Raw genomic sequence first — 26,478 nt, 5'->3', positions numbered from 1 at the left:
GAGCTCAAAAATTTCCAGTCAGGTACAAAAAGCAGAAAATCTGCCACACTGTAAAGCTGGTGGTTGATTGTGCCTCCTGAGCAACCTGCAACGTGGGGCAGAACCTGAAATTTTGTTCTGAGTTTGTGAAATATATAGGGTGAGGATTTTCTGGTATATCAAAGGCTGCTAGGAGTGAGGTGGCTATTGAGTGTGCGTGCAGTGCAGGTTGCAGGTGGTGGGCTGCCAAGATGCAGCAGGTAGACATAAGTGCTGATGACGGGCTGGAACCCCATTTCATTCCTTGCTTGTGTCGTACCATCACTTCTCTGTGCTGCTATAATGCAATAAATAAATAATAATAAGGTATAATGGACAGCTTTGGCCTGCTGACATTTTGAAATAATATAAATGGGTGGAGAGCGTGTGAAGAGACAGTTAGGTTGTACAAAAATCATACTCTATTGGGCTCACGGAAGAGCTATTAGAAAGAAAGAACCATAAATCTGTGCTGTAGTGAGCATTAATCAGTCAGGGGATCTGATGCATAGAAGCAAATGTCCAGGTTTTCCCATGAGCTTCAGAGTCATGCTTTCAAGAATAATAACTGCTTTCTGAATTTTGGCCTCCTGCCCCAACAGAGCCTTCTGCTCTCTGGCTGTACAAGCATTGCTGCCCGCCTCAAATGCACCCTGACTTTGTCACATTCTGTTTTGAAAAACAGAGTGCTCATATTCAAAAGCAAATAAAATGACACAATAAAAATAAATAATCAGATTTTTTTTTTCTAAATTCCATGTTTTGCAAGAAAACTTCAGCAGCTGAAGTCTGTGATTTTGTCCATCGTTTCCAAGTCACTATGTTAATTTTTATCCATTGCTGTTCATCTCCACATGGATTAGCAGCTGCCTGTGAATTTAGGGCCTGCAGATCCACAGAACGTGTTGTAAGAGCTTCAAATCAATAAAAAGCAACTGCTTAGCATCCCTACATCACCCTACCCAGAGCAGCACATTGACGCCACATCACTGGGGGGTGAAGCAGACATGCAGAGGGAGTCGAGCGATGCTGAACATTTCTTATGTCTTCCTTGTCCTTCTTGACCGGGGTTCAATGGCTCCAGAAAACATAACTGCTGTAATAGTGATCCAACAGGAATAATTTGCAAGAACTAGACCCAGAACATTTTTTTTAACATGTACTTTTCTAATTAACTGAATGGACAGATCTCTTATTATGGAAATTAGTTGTTCCCATGCCTCTCTGTGTGTTGTCTTGCTGTTACAATGGGCAGGCCCACTTCTAAATTCTCAGTATGACACTCTGGCTGAGATTACACTTTTAGAAAAGAAAAAATAATAATATACATGTACACATGTATGGGTTTTATTCCCGGCTCTATCTGAACTAGCTTTATATGAAGTCCCAGTTATTTTAGTTGCAAAACTGGTGAATGGGTATTATCTACCAATGTATGAAGCCTTTTTGCATATTAATGCCTGTGACCATTAGAGAAATATTAAGTGCAGTTGATGGACTTGCTGGGGCTGCAAGTTGCAGTGTCTGGGACTTGTAGCCAGCTACTGGTGCACGGACTGGGAGAGGAGCCATGTCTCCCTGGGGTAGAGTCATAATCTGTTTCTGTCCTACTGCAGGCTGCAAAAGCCACAAATTTGAGCATAACAGGCAGCTGTGCTCCACGCAGGGGTTAGGGTTGAGGTGAGACTGTGTATAATTCACTCAGTTCTGGAGTTTTTTGCATGGTGGTGGTTCTGCTACCTGTATAAACAAAACTTTTTAAATGCAAGTTTAGGAATAAATAGGAAACAACGAATAACATTTTCCTACTAAGTGAAGACACTTTAGAGATTCTTGAAATACATTTGGGAAGCAGAGTTGTCAGAAAGATGTTTTGTGGGCATGCTCTACCATTTCGTAACTGAGCTGTTCTGAGCTACTAGAACTATCTACACTTATTCATTAGACCAGATCCCAGTACTCTCTTCCTCAACTCTTATATAAGCACAAAAGTGAAGAGAAATAAAAAGCCAAAATAGATTTTTTTTTGTGTTGAAGATACTGACTTCAAAAAATATCAAAGTGTAACTTGTGGGTTTGTGTGTAAGTGGGTTTGGCTGCCTTTGACTCCACTGCAGCTGCACTGATTGACACAACCTAAAGACCCAAGTCTAAATTATTTTTATATTTCTCTCATAGTTTTGAAAGCAAAAACACTGTTCAAGTCTTTCTTTTAAAACAAAGAATGTGTGTAATACATGTCCTCTATGTTCGTCAAACATACTGTTGAATTTGATAGTCCTGTCATTTGTAAGCTACATATATTGTTGCTTTAATGCATTCTCTCACTACTTTGATAAAAGCCGTAAGATGTTGTCACTAGTCCTTTGATGTTTCCTTCTGATGTTACAGTACCTCTCTTTTTATATCTCTTCCAAAAAATCTGTTTTGCATAAACATGAGCAGGCAAGACATTTCTAGTTAAGGACAGAAACATCAGGTTCTATCAATAAAAGGACAAAATGAGAAGGTATACCCAGACTTTTATACACTCTTGTCAATCCCTTACAGATTAAAAAATACTCTGCATGGGTCTTTACATTGCAAACATAGAAGAGCAAACATATTTCACTAGTTTAACAACAAAAAAAAAAAAAGAAAAAAAGAAAAGACTAGACCGTGGTGAATTTTCTTGTGATGCAACAATTCATTTCTTAGTAGGCTGTTATAGGAATTCTCTCTGGGAGAATAAATCTTGTACTGGTAAGAAAATACTTGCATGTCTGGTCTTGTCCATAAACTAACAGGGATTCATTAGTTATTACACGAGAAAAAACTGAATTTTGATATTTAGCTTCATAGCCATATGTCTTATCTTGAAAAATAAAATTCCTTAGTCTTTTTTTTTTTTTTTTAAACTGGGAATAAGTGACAAATTAGTAGTAGTAGTAGTAGTAGTAGTAGTAATAGCAGAAGAAGAGATGTTTCAACTAAAGATCTCAGTGAAGAGGAGGTGTCATTATCCCAGTGGGACTGAAATAATCCTTGCTCCAAAGATTTTCCAAAATGAAAACGTATTATAGTAGTGATAAATAAATATTATTATTTACATTTATCAAGGAAAATAGATTAAATGTTTTGTTCAAGGCTGTATAAGGAAAATGTAGCAAGGGCAGGGACTGAATACACAGAACTCCTAAGTCTCAATCCACTGTAATTTATATTACTGGCAAGTGTTGTGGAAAGAGTGATTTTTCTATGAATGGCATGATTGTTTTGCTGCATTCAGGAAGAACCCAGTGTAGTGGAGCCACAACATGGTCTGGTGATTAAAGAATGTTAACTTAAGCCAAGAAATGCCAGCTTGTCATCTTGATTCTTCCAAGACATACATGTCTTTTGGCTAGTCAAAATTTTTATTGGTTTCAAGAACAGAAGACAAGATATAGTTTACAACTATAAACTGAAATTGCAAATCCTTTTAGAAGGCTTATATGATCAATTCTCAGTAATGTAAACAGGCATGAAATATGACTTCTTTGTCACACAACTGAACTGTGGTACACTTCTTAAGGAATTGTTTCATAGCTCACTAATGCAGGACAACCTTGACAATTACAGCTTAAAGCTTCAGACCTACAAGCAGTTGTCCATGTGAGCATTTCCCTGAAATCAGTGAAACCCCTTAATAGGGTAAAATGGGAAGAGTGTAGGATCGAAGCCTAGAAAGGTATTAGCAAGGATAAAGACATTCTTGTACCAATAAGCAGTGATTAAAAAAACCCAAACAATCCCCCCACTTTCACCCTCTCCCCAAATGAGATGGAAGTAAGTGGACAAAAGTAAGGTCCTTCTTAGCTAAGGGGAAATTTGGGAATTGGAAATAAGTATGTTAAATAAAAACTATTTATGGAATAAAAAACTATGCAAACACAAAAAGTTCTAGAGAATAGAAAAATGGAAGGAAACAAGTGATTCTTGAGAATTAGTATTTGTAAAAATTTGTAATAAAATTGGTTAAATTCAGTTTTTACCATAGCCTCAAATCAACTATTACTTTTGCGCCCACCTTTTGTCTTCTCTGTGTTTTTAAAGTTACTGAGTTCAGACTTGGGAGGATGGAGATGTGGCCTTCAACTTCCCTTGATAACTAGTAGAGAAAGTCACAACTCTGAAAGGTCCATTTTTATTTTTTTTTTCCTTTTCCTAATCTGCAATACTCTATATACTCCTGTTTTAATACTGATTGATTGATTTTAGGCTACAGCTGTAAAACAAAATCTGGAATTTATGCCATTGATCAGAGTGTGAATGATCTCTATATACAAAGGCTTATATGTATACTTTTATTTCCTACTGCTGTGCAGGCCATTTCTTGATGTAATCCTCGGTTTTCACCATCGTATGCTTTTCTCTTTTGCTTACCCTCCATATGTTTTCTTCAGAGATGGTGTCCAGATCTGAAACCTACAGTAAAAAGAGTTAGAATTTTACTGTACAGCAGACGCTGGTACCATGAGTCATTTTAACTTGCCTTGCTTCTATGCAGAGACTTTTTTCTGTCAGACCTCTTAGATGGTAGGCTTTGAAGGTAGGTTTAGGAAATGTATCCATGTTCAGGAATAATATCCAGGTTCATCTTTCTTGTAATGCACACTCATTATTGAAGTCTAAATTGTAGGACTACTGGACACCTGATACACTGAAATTGAGATCTGTTTATCGGGACTGAGAGAATAAATGTTTACTATAGAATTTTCTGTGGTTTTTACTGAATCCTCAGCCAAAAAAAAACCCCAACATCCTTAGGTCCCTCAATTCTCAGTATGGGAAGTATGGTTAGTAACCAAATTAGCTGTCACTCTGGGCTGCTCTTCCATGAGATACCTTTCCCCTCCCATCCATGGCAGTTTTTTGCACAATAGATACACACCTTGCACACTTAGACATGAAATCCATTTCAGATAATTTTCTGTGTACATCCTCTAAATAGTGAAACTGTACTGCTGGTACTGCCTTCTTGTTTATGAGGGAGGATAGACTGGGATTAGCTTTAATGAAGCAGTTAAAGCTTTAAATGTTTTGCCTAACATTTCACTGTCTGATCCAAAATTTTCCATCTTGAAGAAAACCCTAGCAACAAAACAACCAGGTCTACAAAAACTGCTGCTGGGTGTATCACTGTTTCTTGTTTTGCTGATAGCCTTTTACATGATCCCTAGCCCAGGCTGGTAAAGGACTTTCTGGCTGATGTACTTCTGTGATCTCTTCAGCAGTAACATCAGGACCCTTTGTTTTGTGCAAATACAGAAAGTGAGCTAATCAGGATTTTCTGCATCCAGGCTTGTTTTTATGTTGAACACTCTCTATTTCTTTGATATGCTTAATAGTTAAACATGCCTTCTACATAAACATCCAAGATATTTTCTTGTGCCAAATTGAGAACTCCAGTCTATCCTGTTTGTTATGGCAGCACTGCTGTGTGCTGCTTACTGCCAGGGCCAACTTTAGACTTGGCACCTGAGTAAACTACCTACTAGAAGACTGGAATAGGGTCTAAATTTCTTCTTATTATTATGTTCTAGCATTCTCTGGTTGTTGTTTTTTTCTGCTTCACAGTTTGTGTAATTCCCTTCTCTTGGTTTTTCTTTTCTTATTTTAAGATTGTTTAGTTTTCATTATGATGACAAATCTGTCTTTCTTTTCCTTCATAGTTTTATTCTACTTATTTTTTGTTGAAGAGTTTTACTTTTTCTTTCAGGTATTCCGGCTAGGAATAGAGGGATACCCAAAATACCTTCTAAGTGGAAACTGAACTTAATGTTCTTTCCATTGCTTAGTCTTCTGGCAGCTTTTTATAGAGCCCTAATTTTTCCTACTTACATTATCAGCCTAATCTAGCCAGTTGGTCTAACTTTTCAAATTTTTCTTAGTCATAGTGTTTTCCTCTTTCGTAATCGTATTAAACCGAGTTCTCATTTTGTACCTATTCATCCTGACTCAGTATTTTTTGCTCTTCCCACTGCTCTGAACATTGCCTCAAAGCCTTCCAGCAAGTAGGAGGATAATACCATCTGCAAATTTCAGGTGACATAGGTATTCTCCACTGATACCGATGCTTAGCTTTTCATTCAAGGTTTACAGAGACCTTCTTGCCAAGAGAAAAGGAGTTGGTGATATAATTGAAAAGGACCTTTTCACTTTCCTTGTCAAATGTAAATTTCAACTCAACTGCACTATAAATGTTTTTGAAGAGAGAAAAATCAGCAATAATGTAAAGTGTACCTTTGGAAGAGAAACTGAAACTTTAGTAGTTGACATGAAAAACTTGCTTCAGAAATTGGAAATGTGCGTTAAATTTAGCTTGGCTAGAGACTCATGGATTAGTGTGACAAGATAAATTCCTCTACTGGAGATCCAGCTGTGGGGAGGGACAGCAGGAATTCTGCACTTCAAATAGCAGAATTTCATAATCTTTAGGGAGGGATACTCTTGCCCATTATAGAGACCATCCTGACTGTAACAGTAAGCTATGCACTCAAGCAGCTGTGGTCAACAAAGGAGGGACAAGGCAAACAAACACCTTAGAGGCCGGCACAGCTATAGTCTGAGGCCACATTTGTCTGTGCTGTCCTTCCTGTCAGGTTTTTTGTAAGAAAGCCTTCCCCCCTCTGGCAAGCATTTATAGAATAGAATTGCAGAACCATTAACCTAACACTACCAAAATGACTAAACCATGTCCCTAAGCATCTGTTAATTCAGTGGGATGCTCCTGAGGGCCACTAATGTAAGGATAAAATCTGGACTTGACTGAGAAAAATAAGGATGTTACCAAAAGGTAACTGTCTTACATATATGCTCCGCATACAACCAAGGAAAAGGTGATGAGCCCAAGTACATCTCAGTGTTGTTAAACTACTTTGAAACAGTGCTGAAAAACTGGGGCTGTGAACTGGGTTGAGAATTACCGTAGTGTTTGATGTTGAAGATAATTAGCTCATTCTAGATGATAATAATAAAAGACTGTAGTAGGAAGAGTTCTGTCTCTGTGCTTGGGCTTTGTGGCTTTTTGAATGGCAACAGTGATGACAGATTGACAAAACGATTGAAGGAAACTGCTAACATGGCCATACTATTAGGCTATTGATTTCTTTCAGCATCTATTCTTCAGTTAATAATGCATTTAAGACATAGATAGGAAGTTCCTTTCCTTAAAAGTGCTGTATCATTTCTTCTTCTTTAACGAAATTCCAGCCAGAGTTAAGGAAATACCCCTATGAACCACTTCTTTTTCTCCCTCGAACCGACTGGATATGCACAAACAGTGACATGCATTATTCATGGCCAGATTTGTACTAGTCTTGTTTGCCCTGCTGGTGTTCAGGTTTCCTGGGCTCTGGGGTGATGCTGTTTTGTAGAGGTGATAAAACTGATAGAAATGCAGCTACTGCCGGTAGGTAACTAAGCTGGCAAACCAATGTTTCTGCGCTTTAACTGTGTGATGAAAATCAGGCTAATCGGTTCCTGCTTTATTTTGCATGTGTGATGGAATCACAGCTTTACCTGCCATCTTCTTAAGACAGACCAAAGAGACTGCCCTTTGCCTTCTTTCCATAACATAGCCTACTGTCTACGCTGATAAATGCTAATTAACTCACTTGATAATTAAATAAATTTGTTAATACTAATAAACTCACTCACTAAATCTTAGTGTTAACATTCACAGCACACCACTTTGCTCTTGCAGTAAAAACACTGTGACATGTTTTCCCGACTGTGGCAAGATACTGAAGACTTTTTAAAATACTGTTAACATTATTACATATTATTACTTTCAACTAAAAAAAAATTTGGGGCAGAAAGATTTCACACAGATACATAGCTATGACAATCATTTTTCTAGGCAATTCTAACTTAACTTAATTTTAACTTGTACATTCCTTTCCACATTAGGACTGTTGAATTTGAAAGACATGTTCTGTACAATACCGCTTATAATTAATGCTCTTAATAATGACTTACCGGTAGTAGTCTTTAATTTCATATTCACATAGAACTCTCATTTAAACTGAGTGGCAGTTTCTCTTGATTAATCCCAGAAAAATCGAATATCTTTTGTTAATTAATGTGTTTTATTTAGTGGATATTGGCTGAAAACTGTTGAGTAGTTTGAGTTTACCCTAACATCACTCCTCCAGCTCCTATTCTGTAGTGTCTAATGCACAAATGTTTGTTGTACCTGAATTGAAATGGAAATGCTCTAAAGTACCACTCTAACACTGAAGGACACGTACTTGTTTCTGCTAGGCTGCCTTTTGATTCTATTTACGGTGTTTTTACAGCAGTTCTTGTTCTAGAAGTATTTAAAAGCTGATTTCTGAATTTAAATAATTATTAAAAGAACTGAATTTGGATCTATTTTACATTGTAAACAATACTAATATTTTTATTAATTTTTTTGCTAGTTGAGTTACTACTGAATGGAACATGTTGTGGACTAAGATTAGTTTAAATATATGTCAAAAAGAGAGGCTGCTTGCTAAGTTCAGTACTGAAAGTACCAATTATGCTATTTTTGTGAGATTTCCAGTTAACTGCGGAGTGCAGCAAAATGTAAGTGTTTGGAGCCTTGCACTCTGTAATGTTCTCTGAATGAATTCTCGGCTTCCCTTCTCCTCTTCAGCAGATATTCATCTGTGTTAGGCTGAAAAGTATCTTTTCAGATTCAAACATGCAAAACTATAGTTCAGAAAAGATTCCTCAAAATAAATTTCACAATTTTAAGTAAGAATTTTTGTTCATTATAATTTCTAGTAATATTTGGTGTTTCACTAGCAGCTAAGTTCTTTATTGAACTCATATTTGTAAGAATAGTGGCAAAAAAAAATTATGAAATTATTAAAATATTTCAAGGACTGCATTATTACTCCACTGTAAATCCACTGTTACTACTCTCGGCATATAAGTGGAAGTGGAAGTGTATTGCCGAAAGAATACACTGATCTGTAGCTGGTGTTCAAGTGCTGAAGGTAATGTCTGCTAACCCCATCCTGAAGCATGAACGTGGTCAGACTCATTGCTGCTTGCAGCTGTAAAACATATTTGAAGACAAAATGGACCAGGAGGATTTTAAAAAATGCTCTTAACAACTGATATGAAATATTTTTTGTTACTTTTTTTCCCCTCATATAGCTATCCTTGATGTGCCATTCCTGTTTTTGACAGAAATGTCACCTACTGCTGTCAGCTAACCCAATCTGCTCCCCTTGTATGAAAGCACACTTTGTGGCCAGATCCTAAGCTGGCTCAAAATGATGTTGCTGCCTTGATTTCAGAAAAATCGTGTTGTAAAGCCGAACCTAAGATGCCTACTTTGAAAGCTTCCCCCCTTGCCCTCTTTATCATTCTCAGACTGAGGAAAGTAATAGAAAGCACATTTCTTAGGCTGAAGCTGGTTTTGTCTGTGTCTTTGCAGAAGCTATAACCCTTTGCAGACTTAAAATAACTTGTCAAACAGATTAGCCTCCCTGATGTGACTATCTCACCAAACCTCCTTATGCCACCGGCTTTGTCTCCCCTGTTCTTGCAGTGCATGGACTGGGGGATGCACACCTTGTACAGTTTGTTTTCAAAACGAGGGAGGGCTGAAACACACAAAAAGGGGTTAGTGATAAACAGTGCTGTCATCTGGTGGTGAAATTGTTACCACTTTTAACAAACTGATTGCACTTTTCAACCAATGGGTTTCACTTTTTTGGGGAAGTTGATGTAGTCCCCTTGGCATACGGCCATGAATCTTTCATGTTAGAAATAGGCAAAACCAGTGGTTTTATCCAAAATCACTAAATCTTTTCAACTTACTCTATTTTTTAGGAAGAATAACATGCCAGCAGTAGGCTTGCTGTGTTCAGGTTTTGTCTTTTTCTTTTTTAGCTTGTGTTGCCAATGCACGACGAAGTTATCGGAAAGCACATTATAAATGTTATTATTTGTGTGCAAACACTACTTGTCCAATGGAATGAAGAACTAAGGAGACAAAAAAAGTACATTCTCCCCTCGAAATATCATTATACTCAAATGTCAAAATACTATTTTCTCCTCCCACAATTTTACCATCAGTATTTTTTTCCACATTATATTTGATGTTCATATCCATACATAAGAGGAAAATACACTTTTTAGTTCTAGCTTTTAAGATTGTTTTTCTGTCTGTAACTGAACAGGAGGGATACTACTGCCATCATTGCATCTCAAATGATATGGCGTGTGCTCACCTGGGGAGCCAGAGAAAAATGTGTAGCAATGAGAAGCTTGTTACTTCTTCCTCCCTCTTCATACTTTTTAAGGCTGACTTCTCTCTGAGTTCTGTTAAACCTTAAAGTGAGATACAAGTGGGAAAATTATAGTTGTCACATGAAAACAATTAGAATCAAAGAACAAATCAGAGTCTTTTGAAAATATTCAGGAATTTACTAAAGTAGCAGTGATCTTTCTTCTTTTGGTTTGTTCGTTTTGAGGTTCAACCGCCTGACTTTCTCATCTACACATAAAGGTAGTACACAAACCTGATTCTCTCCAACATTAGACCTATATTCCAGACTTTTCTTATGGATAACAAAATAGACTATATGGATCTTCATAATCTACAGTCATCTTTTGTCTTTTCTGATTGCTTTCATCTGAAGTCAAATAGTTAAAAATGCTGACATTAAAATATAAACTTTCACGTTTGCAAACATTTTCATTATTCCTGATTCCTGTATTACATGAATCTTATATTTTGGAGTAGATTTTTTTTTGATGCATGATATTTTTCAGAAATTTTTGCATCTCTGAATATAATACACCATTCTGCTTACGGATTTCCAATATGACTATAACTAATTTTTATGGATTTGTGTTAGTTGTTGCAGTTGACAAATACAGATGAACTTTTAATACTGCTGTTTTGTTTCTCCTACAAGGACCAAACTAACTGCACTGGTGGAAGTTCATTAGTAGGTGATTTTTTCCTAAAAACCAGATAATTGTACTTTCCATATTCAAAACTGTTTTTCCTTGAATATGAGTGTGATATCCTCTTCTCCATTTAATAGTATCTTATTCACTGACCTAATTTTAATGATTTCCCAAGACAGGGACAAGTAGTTAAGTAAAAGTATCGGGACTTTGCTCTTTAAACATAGCTAGCCACACAAAAAGTTTCTTTCCATTCTTCAAATGTGAGTCATATTCACTGTCCTTTAATAACACCAACAATAAAGAGGAACTGGAACAGTAAAGATTTATTATATTCACAGATCTCATGAATCAATGAGAGCATGGACAGGGTCACTGTGCAAAGTCGAAGTAAGGATATTAGCCGGGGTTTCATAATTTGATTGTCGTCCACTGCTATGCTTGTGTGGCCTATTAGCTGTAGTGGTTGGTTTTACTCACAGTTTAGATTTTCAGCTTAAATTCTAACCTAAATCAAAGGGATAGTTTTGTAAAAATACTTCCTGTAGTTTGCTTTGCTTAACTTTATAGGCTGTTTTTATAGTGCAATGTTAAAAACTTGAGCCTTTTCTGCCAGCAAAGACCACAAAGTCATCGAGACTCATTGTTATTTTAAAACATGACAAGCTGACCTCAAGACCTTAGGGATCCTTTCTTCAGAAGTCAAGCTGGTGATGGATAAGGAGCCATCAGAGCTGTGTGTATCTTAACTGCAGGAGTTCAATTAAGAAACCAAGAGTGTCTCAGGTATACTGGCGCAAATGGAAGTGCTTGCTTTGATAACGTCTCTGTAGCTGCTTAGTGCAGGTAGTTGGCTTCCCCCAACTCATTTCTGATTGCACAAGGAGGTTAGCACAGAGGAATACCTGAAAGGGCTGAGCTCCATCAATGCTCAGCGAGCGCTAGAGAATACCACAATGGGGAAATGGTATCAAAATGCCTGCGTTTTGCACAGGGGTTTGACAGGAAATGTCTAGCTGTAAGATCCAGCCTCTAACAGCTACAGCCCTGAGAGCTCTGCTGTCTTTCTCTCCCCGAGACAAACCCTGTTCTGCTGCCTACCCTGTGCAGAGATAGATAGCTTTCTTACCCAGCACTGGTTTCTGCAAAGTCTGCTCTGCAGTACTTTTGCTCCCACATTCCTCTTGCTTTTCACAATGGTTGCCAGTGTGATGGAGAATTTCCGATTGCTCCCGTCCTACCCCACATTTATAATTATCAGTTATTTTTAGTCATTGAGATACCAAAATACAGAAGCCGTAGTCATTGTTGAAGACATGGCCTTTGTCAAAGAACTTTAAAATGTTTCTTCTTCAGTATCTTCACCCTTGAAAGAACACTCACAAATTCCTGATGAATATGATGTCAAAGGTTAAATAAGATGAAAAATAGTGCATTAGAGTCACATGAGAACTTTTTCTTAACTTGAAAGCTACTGTAAAGCATCAACTAAACACAGCTGTGAGTTGCCAGTCTGGATGTCTTTTGCTTTGTATTCTCTCTTCATGCATATTAATGGAGAAGGTCTCATCTAGTCAGATCAAAGTTCCAATAAGAAAAATATTCACATTTAAAAATTAATTACTGTGTTTAGCTTAAGTTATTAATTGACATAATCACACATGCTTTTATAAACTAAACATTAAAGTGAACAGCTACATTATTTGGTGATAATTTTTAAGATAGAACAGAAGTGCATAATTGCTAATTTAAATTGAAATTTCATTTTATTATGAAATAATTTCACAAATATGCCTTTCTCAAAAAGTTTAATAGGAAGAGTAGGACAAACAAACAACTGATGTTCATTTGTAATAGAAGTTAAAAAGGATTATTTAATTACTAAAAACGTTTTTTTCCTAACCCTCAAAATCCATTAGAAATTCCTCAGAAATAGAGCAAAATAGTCTGTGTTGTGACTGTGTTTCTTATCTTAAAATGGAATTAGACTTTTTGGGTACTTACAGTACATTTTAATAATTTAAAAGTTCATAATTAGATGCTTATTTTCTGGTACAGTGGCTGAAAAGAACATGAAGCCCCATAACTCAAACAGTTTCAGAGGGGTGTTGTGTTCAGGACTAATGATAAATCATGTGATCCCATCAGGGTGACAAATTTTACTTTAAAAGCTATTAAAAACACTGGAATAAATTAATGTCCAGCATAAATGACAAATTTAATGAAGTCTACTGAGTTCTGTCCAGTATGCTATCACCATATTTAAGCATATTATTTTGAAGCAGAGATTTAAACATCTTTAAATTCAGAGTGAATTTTCATCAAAGAAAAAGTTGCCAATAGCTAGTTCTCAGATCCAAATATCCATAACATTTAAACACAGAAAGAGTTACTAGACCACTCCTCCTAATTCCTCTAAAATCACAGGATTTGTATTCCATTCAGTTATTATGCTAATACTCAGCTTTGAGTCGAAGAATGTGTTTGATAAAAATATATCTTGGATTTGGCTAGTGCATCTCTTCCAGAAAGTCATTGACCCTTAGTTTGATGGAAACAGCAGTTACAGCATTTCCTTTTGAGTATTTCACTGTTTACCCACATATTTTCCAATATGAGCTTGCCTAACATTAGCTTGTGGCCGGCGGCTCTTGCCATGCTTTCTGTGCTAGCTGAAAGGCTCTGTCGCATTCAGCATCTCCCACAAATCTCACAATTTTCAATTTGACAGTAAGAACATAGCTGAGTTTCTTTAAACTTTCATTGAAACACCCTTTTCTTGGTCTTCAATTACTTCCATAGTTCTTTTCTGCATCCTTTCAAGTTTTTCAACAGTGTTTTAAAAGTGTTTAGGGTAGAAATGTTTTTAGGATTGCATAATTTATCTCTCCTGAGCCATAAGGCCCCTGAGGGCCACAAGGATGATCAGGGGGATGGAGCACCTCTGCTACAAGGACAGGCTGAGGGAGCTGGGGTTGTTCAGCCTGGAGAAGAGGAGGCTCCGGGGAGACCTAATAGCAGCCTTCCAGTACCTGAAGGGAGCCTACAGGAAGGCTGGGGAGAACCTGTTTAGAAAGGCCTGTAGTGACAGGACGAGGGGAAATGGCTTCAAGCTGGAGGGGAACAGATTTAGATTGGAGATTAGAAGGGGGTTCTTTACTGTGAGGGTGGTGGAGCACTGGAACAGGTTGCCCAGGGAGGTGGTTGAGGCCCCATCCCTGGAGATATTCAAGGAGAGGCTCGACGAGGCCCTGGGCAACCTGGTCTAGTTGGGGGTGTCCCTGCTGACTGTGGGGAGGTCGGACTAGATGACCTTTGGAGGTCCCTTCTGGCCTGGGAAATTCTATGATTCTATGATTCTATGATAAATAAAAGCACTGCAAAGCCAGGCTCCTATTCACTACTTCCTTTATGCCGGTCACCCTTTCTTGCTATAGCATCACATGGACAATCCTGCTGAGTTGCTGGTTTGTTATCATCCCAAATTCTTTACAGACATGTTGCTTCCAGTGTTTTTCCTGTTCAGTTTTTTTCATTGTTGCATCCTGTATTTCTTTTTCCAGCATATGAAGATGTGTATTTGGCTGACTGGGAACAAATTTTCTTTAAATGTGCTTGCTATTTAAAAAAATCTTTATCCTTTTTAGTCAGTTTTTTTTTTCTTTAGTCCCAAATCAATGATGGAAATGTTGTGTAGTACAAGACTGAAGAGCCCCCCTTTCTGATGTTGAATCTTTGCTGATTACTTTCTTATGCATGTTCGTTACCCAATTCCTAATCCAGTTAAAACATGCTTTATTGATATTGTGTAGTGCTATATTTTTAATTAGAATATTGAATGATACTAAGTCAAAAGGCACACAAAAGTTGAAGTGTATTATACCTACATCGTTACCTTTGGCAACCTAACTTGAAATCTCATCAAAGAACAGAAGTAGATTTGTTTGACAAGGCTTATTTTGCACAGAACTATGTTGACTAGCATTAATTATATTTCTACCCCTTAATAATTTATTAATTGAATCTCTATACAGTTTTCCTATTACTTCTCCCAGGACTGATATTGGGCTAAGAAGCCTGAGAATACAGGTATCACCTGCTTGCCCTTAGCGGAATACCAATACGAGATGTAGCACTGCTACTTACTGCAATATCAGTGACATTGCTCCATGTCCCCTAAATGTGCCCTCTTTCCTACTTTTGGCATGCTAGGTATTCTTTTACTAAAGGGAAAAAAAATCTCATCAGAAAATGTGGAAATCCAATAATTTATATAAGTAAACTACTGAAGGCCTAGATATGCCATCGTGCAATATGTTAGAAATGAAAGTAAAATTAGTGTGAGTGTGGGAAATGATGTTACACAACTCTGCCGCATTTTTACAACATTATAATGTGCACTCAAATTAGAAACAGCAATTGAAGAAGTCTGAATATGCAGCTGTAATTCTGAAAGGCTGTTATGCTCTTGTTCTTAGAACTGTTTTTTCAGTGAGATATAAAATAGAAATAGGTACAGTCAGTTACATGTCCATTGGGATCTTTTCTGGATTACAAAATCCATCTCAAAGCATTCATTTCTGTTCTAGCTTCGTTCTGGTGGAATTGTAATATTTGAGTTTGGGCTGGATGCTTTTGGCTCCCTGCGTGCTTGATGTTTCTCGTTCTGAATAGGCTTTAATTCCACCATGATTAGTAAAGCCAGATAATAGAAAAAAGTAGTGCACAGGAGGGAACAGATAATTTGTGTCAGAGATGAGAACCCAGGTTCCAGAGAGCCACCAGGGTTTTGGGTGCTTCACGCTGAAAAACATCCCAGGGTCTCCCTTTCAAGCTGCTCCGCTTTAAGCAAATTATTGATTCAGAGGGAGGAATAAAAAAAGAATAAAACCCTGTATTTAGGCTGTTGGAACAGTAAAGGGTGTGTCAGCATCAAGATTAAGTCCTTGGTCAAAAGAAGCTTTAATGATTTTATGTATGGAAGGACTCCCATACTGAAAAGATTCAAGATTCAGAGACCCTCATCTTAAAATTTCACATAGTCTCTGACAAAATGTTCTCACAGACTGTGTGACCTCCTCAAAAGATGAAGAATTAGAAAATTGGCTTCATGAAATCATTAAGTTTTGAGTTTCTGCACCTATTTAGCATATGTTGCACAGGAAGTTTCAACAATCATTTCTAATTTTTGAGAGCTTGACTTGCAATCTTAGAACTTCTTTGGCATGCATAACTTTTTTCCCATTTATTATAGACTAGCAATATGTTTATAAAAATAAGATTCTAGCTCTGCTTTGTCTTCACATAGTGATTTGACTTTCATAAATGCTTTATTTATTATTAGACTTATTTAGATATATAAATATGATCAGGGATTGCAATTTCAGGTACTTTTTGGAAATCAGGGCATAGAACCCTTTTTAATCTCTGTGATTCTGCTTTGTAATGGCTGCAATTGACACAATAAAGGGGATGAAGAGGTTTGCAAAACCATAGCAACAGATCCCATCAGTGAAGCTTTAACATCTTTTCCTGTTTGGGAAGTTCAGGACAATACTGACACGATATAAGCACTGAAAGGATACCATACAAAAAAACCCCAACTCCTGATAAACTCAACTTTTTCCTTAGTCAGCAGATAACTGATTGTCTTTCACAGATCGTCCTCCACCCCTGGTGGTGTTAGTTCACTACAAAATAGGGCTGCACAGATGTTTCAGTCTGCTACCGGCATTCCAAAGTCCAGAGAAAGCAAAAAGCAAGCCATTGACTGCTCAGCAATCTTCTTGTGGTAGAACCCACTTTCTTATTAAAATTCCTTGTTAAAATCAAACTTTAAAACAAGGTAGTATAGAGTTTGGACACTGCAAATTTCTCATGTTTCCTATTTAATTTGAAGATATTTGATATTCTGGATTTCATTGCTCATTAGGGAGCGATCATCACCTTCATTTAAAAGAATAAACTAGCTGGGCTCAAATACAGTAGATGCATTGGTAGCCTGTGCATTGATCCCACTCCCATTTATGCCATGCAAAGAAACTCTGCCTTCCAAGCTGTTGATTGCAGTGCTCTGCATTCCTGGTCAGTTTAGGCAGTACAAGGGTGCAAAAGGTACAAGCACAGAGTGTCTGTGGGTGCTTCTGAAACAGCTAAGATTGATGTTCTTTTTAAACTGTCATGCAGTAAGTTTCATGTTTGGATTCTAATTTAAGAAATTGCTTGAGTGTCTGACTTTCAATATGAGCTTAAGTCTTACTGGAGCTTAAGGAGTAAATAGGTGCATAAGAATCTTAATGACTTGGGATATTTTTACGTGAATCATTATACATGATAAATCAGAGCTTAAATTAACAGTGCATCATACACTTTCTAAAACTAACACAAAGATCTCAGTTAAGACAAATAATATCATGATTTAAGCAAATCCAAAATATACGTGAAGTTTTTAAAACCTTACATGGGATTCATACTTTCCTAACATCAAACAGGAGAAAATCCAAACAGTGTATTGAAATTTTATATTAATATTTTAATGGAATATTACTTAATAACTTTAAGGCTTGCATTAAAATCATTAATATTATATTTATTACTGCATGGCTTAATATTTTTATATGACTAGAAAATTAAAGAAACATAATTAAAATAATTCTAGGAATGGCACCATAACATGATTAAAAATAAAGTAGGTACTGCAATATTGTACAAAACCATAGCTAATTTAAATGCAACCCCCCCCTTTATGGACTATTTATCTCTGCTTATGTATGTTAGGGGAATTAAAAAGACGTTTGTTTAAAAGACTGATTTTTTTTTTTTTTTGAGAAAAAAGGGCTGCAAAGCAAGTCTTGCTATTATTTAACAAATATTAATCATGCTTACACAGAGGCCACTTGAGAAAAATTTATTGCAAGAAATTTGTGACCAGTCATGCCATAGGAAGAGGATAAAGCCACAGGGCTGAAATGACAGTAAGGTTTGTGTATGCAGTGCTCCTCTGGTAGTTAAATTACAGGAATGTGACATTGATCTGAAATGGGAGCTGTTTGAAGTAGCAACTGTCAATCTCTGTAATCAAAGGATGGCCCAAAGTCTTACTCAATTAGCCATTTTGGCATGACCACTCAGTTTATAAAGTCCTACCAACTCAAAAAGTGATCTCTCTTCAAGAGGCACTTCAAGAAGCCTATGCAGCTTGAGGACAGTGAACAGTCATCCAGGACTATAGTTTGGACTCTTTATTTTTGTTGGTTTTTCTTTTTTTTTCCCCAAAAGTGCAGCAATGCCTCATTTAACTGACTGTACTTATTACAAGGTGAGCCAAATATGCATTTAGGTATGAGTGAATGTCTGCTGCTGTTGGTATTTATTGAAGTTAGCTGTATTATGTTTTCCTTTATACATTTGTTTACTCTTTCAAGTACAGAGGAGTAACGATGCTGTGATATTAATTTTAGGATGTAAATGTAAAATTGATTGTGATGATCAGTGACTTCAACAGGGATCACTCTTAAATGAGAAGGGAAAAGTGTGTAGCATATTTCTGGTCTTTTCGCAGGATCATGTTTATTTTTTCTAATTCTGTTTTTCTTTGATAATTATTCAGAAGGTTCATTCAGCTGTGTTAGGGGAAAACAGTACAAATAAGAAATGTGTAAGGGTGCAAAACTGAAAAACCCCAATATTTAAGGTTAAAAATATTTCTATCCAAATGTTACTAAAGCTGAATCTATCGTTTTGAAGTTTTTTGAGTGAACATTTAGTCAAACACTGGTACCAGTAACTTGAAACTTAGCAATTATTTCCATTCCTTCCCAGGTACAAACACACTTGGAAAATCAATCTAGATACCACATACAGCAAAGCCAGAGGCACCAGGTGAAGCAGTACCTGACCCTCGATACCAAGCTGTCCAGCCAGACCCTTTCCCTCTCCCACTCCCACACAATCCAACCTGCAGGAGTGACCTCCATTTTAAGAAACGGACACATGCCTCCGGTCAGTGATATTGGGACACCAGAAAGCCCTGTTACCAAGCTGCTGGCCCTTGAAGGAGAACATGAAAATGCGGTAGGGCCGGGTTGGCAAAAGGAATGGGGAAATGGGCTGTGCGTCCTTCTACAAAAGCGTTACTTGACCCACACTGTATTGGTGGTGGGCAAGAGATGACTTTACTTTCACAGGGCCTTTGGTTGCAGCACTTGCTCCCTGAATCCTTTTGGACTATGTGGGTGATTCCCTCCAATGCCTGTGAATAGCTTATTGCATGGCCAGGCTTCTAAATTACTGCCAGTTAAAATGTACTGTTGCATCTTTTTATCTATGTGTCATATATTGCTGTACATTTTTGAATATGTACTTTGCAATGCAAAAATTCTTTTTTCAGATGAGAGCTATTTCTGTCTAAAAGTATTATCCTAGCTGCATAACAAAGTTAAATACAGATTACCTTAAAGATGTAACTGAAAGAATCGCTCATTCATTTTTCAGTCAGCTGATATATTTATATATGGGTTATCTTGGGTAAATTGGCATAGATATGCTAACTTTAGTGCCACCATCGATTTTAATAGAGGTACAGCTATTATACAATGTCAGATTCTCAGCCAGTGTAAGATGTAGATCATTATGGCCTTTAATACTTCAATAGGTTTCAAGAGAGAGTGCTTATTAGGTAAAAGGGGAATTCCTACAGAAATAAGAAATGGAGATGCTGTATGATATCTTGGGCTCTAACAGATCAGAGGAATCTTACAAATAGAGTGTGGACCATTTGAGCATTTAGCATTTATGCAGCTAAGCGTGAGGAAACTGAAGAAAACAAACCCAACAACATTTCCTGGAGAGCTCATCTGGGGCCCTTCCATTCCTTCTGCATTGACAACTGATATTTTATGTCAGGTTTAATGGAGCTACTAGTCTGCAAAGATGGTTTTAGATGCCCTTTGTGGAGGTTTCTGTGGTCACCTCTGTGCTGACAAGCGCCCTGTACTGGAACCATTGTCAGGCATTTTGGGTGTCTGACCAGGAACAACTCCTGCCCACCCTAGTACAACTCTCTGTCCTCAAGAGCAAGATGGCTGCTTATAAACCATTCTCCTCGACTGTGCTTGGTGATGGCTGGGAGAGTGATAGTTCACACAGGCCAAAGCCCCTGTAGGCATCAGTCCGACACTTTGGATAATCCCATTCCAGAGCTTCAGGGAGATGACTGGCACAGTGCAGCTTCCTAGTTGCAGATGTGCCCAGTGCTTCAGGGTAGGTTGTAGGTATATTAGAAGATAGTATAGATCCAACACTCAGGTTCATGCACTAAACTGTGGTCATTCATATTGTATAATTGCTGGCATTTCCTGGCATCCTTTTGACCGAGACAGCACTTTGCTAAATAAGTCTGGGCACAACTCCTCAGAGAAGGTGTTTGGTTTTTGGAGAGGGAGAGGAGTCCATGTATGAGCCGTGCTGGGCCATGTGGCCTAAAAGTCTGTGTTGAAAGGTCCCTGGCCTATGTGATACTTTCATTGCATAGGACCCTCTACATTTCTTTCAGCTACAGCTCTTCAGACAGCTCCCAAGAGCTGCTCGAAAAGCCTCAGAGCAGAAGGCAACTGCTCCTGGTGATGGTAGAGTTAACAGTGACAGGTTTATCATGAGATCTTTCCCAAAGTTATTCTGTGAATGGAACCAGACCCAAATTATCATTTGAAACTCATGCTGTACTTTGTCCAAATCTCTATATGTCTACATGTCTGCAAAGTATTCATTGTTTCCTCCCAAGTAATTAGTTAGCTATTCCATCTGCTTCAGTAGCTTTTAATTCCGGTTAGAACAAAAGAGGGACCAGAAGGCTGGCTGGAGAAGTATCCAGCGTACTGCCAAACACAACACAAACCTCTGCCTGCTGAATCTGGAGAGCAGTGTGTAACACCCAGTCTGGAGTGACTCACGCTCTTGCAGAACCACAGGTTCCTCTCAGCCTTCCTGCACCCATGCAGCAACACACTGCGGATATGACACATTTGATGAAGGTGATAGATCACGGTTACAACTCAGCAATACACTCCTGTCGTCTGGCGTTGGTTTTGCAATATGAGATTAAAAAGGGGGGGATGGGATGGTGTTTGGCAGGAAAGAAGTAACTTGCTAAACCACAACTGTTTTCACAAGAAGTAAAAAATGTGAATATTGTGCAAAAGTGCTTGAATTATTTGAATGTTAAGATACAAACCTCTGAAATTCAGTTTTATTGGTGTAATAAATACTCAAGATTATTTCCTCTATATTTTCAGAAAAAACACTGTTTCCATTATTATTTGTAATGACTGGTCTTAAAATATTATTTTATCAGATGGAAGAGGTGATTGAAGACATAATCAATATGGAATCAAGTTTTAACGATGAAGGGATAGGTTGTTCTGAAACTCCTCTACTAATGCAAAGAACGGTAAGTATTTTGTTGAATTTTGTCCTACTGTTTGTAGCAGAGAATTTCACTGAGTGGTTCAAGCACACATCACACTTCAGAGGCTAAAGCAATACTATCAGTGGATTACTCTCTTTTCAGTTGCTCGTCTTTTTGTCAAGACATATTACAGGAAAGGGTTCCAAAGTGGTGGGACACAGCTGTTTTAATTGGTCTGTATAGCATTTAGAGTCCTAGCCCAATGCCAGGGCCGATGCATAACCTGTTGGAGGTACTAATTCCCATGCAGGAGTATGGATATGAGGAGTAACAAACTGTTACAATTTTGTAATATCTTTTTGTAAGGAAATGACAGAGTATTAAAAAAGTCTACATACATTTCCATATTTGTGACACATTTGAAGAGGAAGGATGGACCTTTTCTGGACATAACAATGCATAGAGCATTATTATTTGTGAAAATAACACCAATCAATAACTGTAATGAAACACATTTTGTAGAAGGGATGTTCTTTGTTCTCTCAACCCTGATTTGTCTTGGGAACGTTATTCCGCCTTAAAATGGGTACTGATAAAGGTAGACTTCACTCTGGGGAAGGCTGCAGGATTTTCACAGGCTTTGGCAGTCTACAAAGTTCATTTCAGAATACAAAATCAGGTGCTTGGTCTTAATCACCCACTGGAGGAACATCTTTTTCTGACTACAGAACATCACTGGCTGCAAAACTATATTAGGAGATAAGATGTCTATGCCTCTGTGTTGCCCACTACACAGCTCAGTGTTAATGGCAATTAATAGTTCCATGAATACCTGGCATTTGCATGCTAGCTACAGAACTAATACAGTTAGTCTGATTTATACATATCTCAGTACAGAGCATAGCAAAGAAGTGCTCCCTGGGGAGTGAATTAATATTTTGGCTTAAATTAACATAAGGCAGGGGAGGATCCTTTCGGGTGTGGTACCGTGGGATGGTGATGAGAGGCACGAATTCTGGGGTTTGGATTAGACTCACACTCCCTCAACACCTTTAAAAACTGGATGATGTTAATCTATGCTAATTCCAGCCTCGTTAGCCTTTATCTCCAGCCATGAAGGACATATCTCTCTAAAATATATTGAATATCCTATTCTTGACAAGCAAGGAAATATGCAGTGACTTTTAGGCCTGGCTAGTTTCTTACTTGCAAATACCTGAGACTCCTGCAATGCCTGTAGGCCAGGTAATTGCGTTTAGATTTTTGTTCTGTGGAAGTCACCAGGCTGCCAGGTAAACCAGGAAATAGCGTGTACTTCCAAATCTCTTTGCGTAATACTATGGCAAAATGAAGCCTGCCTTCACCAAAGCATGCAAACTGTGCCAGTGTGGAAGCAATCAGGCAGTGCCTCCATGTCTTCTGTCTTCTCTTTTGGTAATGTGTACTCCAAAAACATGTGAAAGAAATGTGCAGATGGAGGGGGTTTCAGCCATTTATCTTGTGACTCAGGGGTTTATGGCATTTTCCAAGCAACATCCTAAACCTAACTGCAAAATTTTGGTTGTAAACTGTGCAGTAGAAAAAGATAGAGAAGCAGGTAGAAAATACGTTCTTTATAGGTAGTTTTTCATCATCATACTAAACATAATGACATTTTGTTTATTTGAGTTAAAATTGTATACATTACAACAGTGTTGGACTAGGAGACATGATCAGGAATGAGAGAACATCTAATTCCCCTGAGAAGAGAAACTAGGATTGTGCTGTACTTAAATGGAGATTCATAATTCCAAACACAAATACAGGCTGGGCAGAGAATGGATTGAGAGCAGCCCTGAGGAGAAGGACTTGGGGGGGGTGTTGGATGAGAAGCTCAACATGAGCTGGCATTGTGCCCTTACAACCCAGAAAGCCAATCATCTCCTAGGCTGCATCAAAAGAAGGGTGGCCAGCAGGTCGAGGGAGGTGATTCTGCCCCTCCACTCTGCTCTTGTGAGACCCCACCTGGAGTACTGTGTCCAGTTCCGGAGTCCTCAACATGGGAAGGACGTGGACCTATTGGAACGGGTCCTCGAAGATGATCAGAGGGCTGGAACACCTCTCTTATGAAGACAGGCTGAGAGAGTTGGGGTTGTTCAGCCTGGAGAAGAGAAGGCTCCAGGTGGACCTTATAGCAGCCTTCTGGTACCTAAAGGGGGCCTACAGTAGAGATGGGGAGGGATTCTATGAGGTAGTGTAGCAATAGGATGATGTAATAGGGTAATGATTTTAAACTGAAAGAAGGGAAATTTAGACTAGATATTAGAAGAAATTCTTTACTGTGAGAGTGATGAGACACTGGAACAGGTTGCCCAGGGAATTTGTGGATGTTCCTTCCCTGCAACTGTTCAAGACCAGGCTGGATGGGGCTTTGAGTGACCTGCTCTAGTGGAAGGGGTCCCTGCCCATGGCAGGGGGGTTGGAACTTGATGATCTTTAAGGTCCCTTCCAACCCAAACCATTCTATGATTCTATGTACTTCTTATGTACAAAATGCCTGGCTACAGTGGCTGCCATCAACATAGAGTGAGATCCCAAGTGAGACTGAGTTGCTCACGTGCCTGGATGTTTCAGTGTTTGCTTCCTCTTTACACTTCTCCAGTGTAACGCTTAAGTACTTTTAGGATTGCATCTCAGATTTTTTGCTTCTTGGCACTGCCTTGAGTTTGTCCAAACTGTGCAAAGCCGTCTCTCTAAAATTCTGAAAAAAATCTGTCTCTTGTTTTTCTGAATATGGTAGAAAGCTTGAGCTTTTTCAGCAAAATCTTTTCTTGAACAAGAAAAAATCATGAAGCCATTTTCTTTTTTCATTTTTCTTGATAGAGAGTGCCTGAGATTAGAGACTTTGCAGTGCTACCTGTTGTGTGTTGCAGTGAATTAATGTTTGCTTTAGTTAGATGCACCCATGTACCATTTTAATGGCACATTAAATGAGGACATTGAAGTCTGTGAGACTACTCATGTGAATAATTGCTCAGAGGCTCATTGTCTGACCCTGAATTAATGAATTACAGTAATATATTAGTAGAATCAGAGAAGTGAAAACAAGAACATCCCTCCATCTCTCATTAAAATTATTACAGCTTCTGAAGATTGGATTGTCTGGCTTTTATTGTGTTTGGCCTCAAATTCATAATTTTATATAACTCTCTAGTTTTGGCTGGCAATTTAGAATTGCTCAAAGTAGGGAATTCTCTGGCTGGTTTCTGTTGTTCTTAAGAGTACCTCAATTTTAGAAACCTACTTTTTATAGAAGTTGAGTTAAAATATAAGACTAGATCCTCCCTGTATGCAAGAGGTCTTGATTCTTCTGAAAGTATTTGTAAACTCAGTTATGTCTTTGTCCCGAAAACATAGCTGAAATCAAATCATAACTATTCTTATGAACTATTACTTGATGAAAATTTTTTGTTCACCACGGAGAAGGTAGGATTTAATAAAAATAACTTGAAGATTACACCAATTTAAAGTCATTTTTCCTTGTCATAATAATTTAGTTTTATGAAACTCTTTATTAACAGTCAGCAACACATTTATTTATATTGTAAGAAATGAATTTCTTCTCTGAGTGTCATATTGGGAGTGACAAGTTTCTTCCTGACCTCATAGGAATCATTGAAAAAATGAAACAAAGAATATGTGAGTCAATATGAGCTAAATAATGTTATGTATGTCAGATATGATGACAGACATTTGAAAAGTGAATATTTTTCATTTTTATCAGATTTTCATTCTTATCCAAAATCCTTATAGTCTATTCAGCATTCTGTAATGAATTTAAAGCTTATTAACTTCCAAATGCTCAGATCATAGGAAATGTAGATGTGCAGGTCTGTTAATATAGACCATATATGATACCATCATTAAGAATTTGGGGCAAGTTCTAAAATGCTGTGGACTACATTCTTTTTGTATCTGAAAAAGGGAAGTTTAAGAAACATGTTGTATCAAGGGAGTTGTGGAGAGCTTTAGTCACAGTGAAGAGAAACAGAAAAGAGCAGAGTGAAAAAACAGGTTCTCTGTGTTTTTCAAGGTTGGATTTGACAGTGTGTGACCTAGTGAACCTCTACTTGTTACTGAATGTTGTTTTGTTTTGCTAATATATGTATACAGCCCTAGGAGTCACCAGAAAAAACCAGCAATTTAGCAAGCACAACAGTGATCTCTATGAAAACACTTGGCATTTTACCAGTACTTTCATTCAGAAATAACTGCTGTAGCCCAGATAATCACTGTACAGCTACTGGGATAATGTCCTCTACTTGACATGCAGTCCACTAAAACTTACATCAAAAGCATTAGGAGACTGACTGGCTTGGAATGAGAATAAAATGAGAGGATATTAATATTCTGCAAGGGCACAGGCTTCTCTTGCACTTCACTGGGTGGGACAGACCAGAAAACAATCTGATTTTTGCAGAAATTTCCAAGGATTCTAAGTTGTCTTTTGTTCTGGTGCAGAAGAGAAGAAGAGCTTTCAGAAGCCGAGGGAGAGAAGCTCTGTAGCAATCAGATGACTAGTGGTGGCAGCTAGGGAGTAGTACTTGGGGCAGAGCACTACCATAAAACTGGACTTCAAAAAATCCCCCACAATGGCACAACTGGCGATCTTTTGAATAAGATGGGCTCACCGGCACTGGAGTAGTGGGTATGGAATGACTAAACAAACTGGAGCAGTTCCTTTTGGATTGCCTGGGAGAAAACAGAAAGTTTTGGCATGGAAGACATTTTCATTGATATTTTTACCATGTCCAGTAGTAAATAGAGTGAAGAAAAAATGTTTCTATGTTGATTTTTTCATAATATTTAAGAAACATTTTCTTTAATTATTCCCCCAAACGAGCTTGCCAGCAGGAATATTTCCTGGAAGTAATGTCTTTTAACCAATGGAAAGCACAGATTTTATTATTATGTATGAATAAAAACACCGTAAGTGTGATCTGAAGAATTATTCTCTAGCCTTGGTAGTGCTAGACAAAGCTTGAACAAACAGCTCTTAAAACAAGTTCCTTAAAAAAAAAAAACAACCCGCAAAATATTTTCCAAAATTGTTCTTTGTTTTAAAGGAAAGAAGTACT

At 37.8% G+C, this 26,478-nt stretch overlaps 1 protein-coding gene across 2 annotated transcripts in view; it reads left to right on the top strand.

The window, feature by feature from the left end:
- Positions 1 to 26,478, top strand: part of TFEC (transcription factor EC) — a 90,425-nt gene that overhangs the window by 38,428 nt on the left and 25,519 nt on the right. Inside the window, exons 1-3 of one of the 2 annotated variants that reach the window (XM_014963492.1) lie at positions 18,224 to 18,274; positions 18,778 to 19,029; positions 21,308 to 21,403. In XM_014963492.1, the coding sequence (XP_014818978.1) occupies positions 18,242 to 18,274; positions 18,778 to 19,029; positions 21,308 to 21,403 (381 nt within the window). In that variant the 5' untranslated portion in view covers positions 18,224 to 18,241. Of the gene's footprint in view, positions 1 to 18,223; positions 18,275 to 18,777; positions 19,030 to 21,307; positions 21,404 to 26,478 lie in introns of those variants that run through there. The other variant, XM_014963491.1, reaches the window with a different exon arrangement.

The sequence above is a fragment of the Calidris pugnax genome, unplaced genomic scaffold (genome assembly GCF_001431845.1).
Source record: "Calidris pugnax isolate Ruff unplaced genomic scaffold, ASM143184v1 scaffold44, whole genome shotgun sequence".
In the NCBI taxonomy this organism is placed as follows: Eukaryota; Metazoa; Chordata; class Aves; order Charadriiformes; family Scolopacidae; genus Calidris; species Calidris pugnax.
This window is presented reverse-complemented; position numbering and strand designations above follow the sequence as displayed.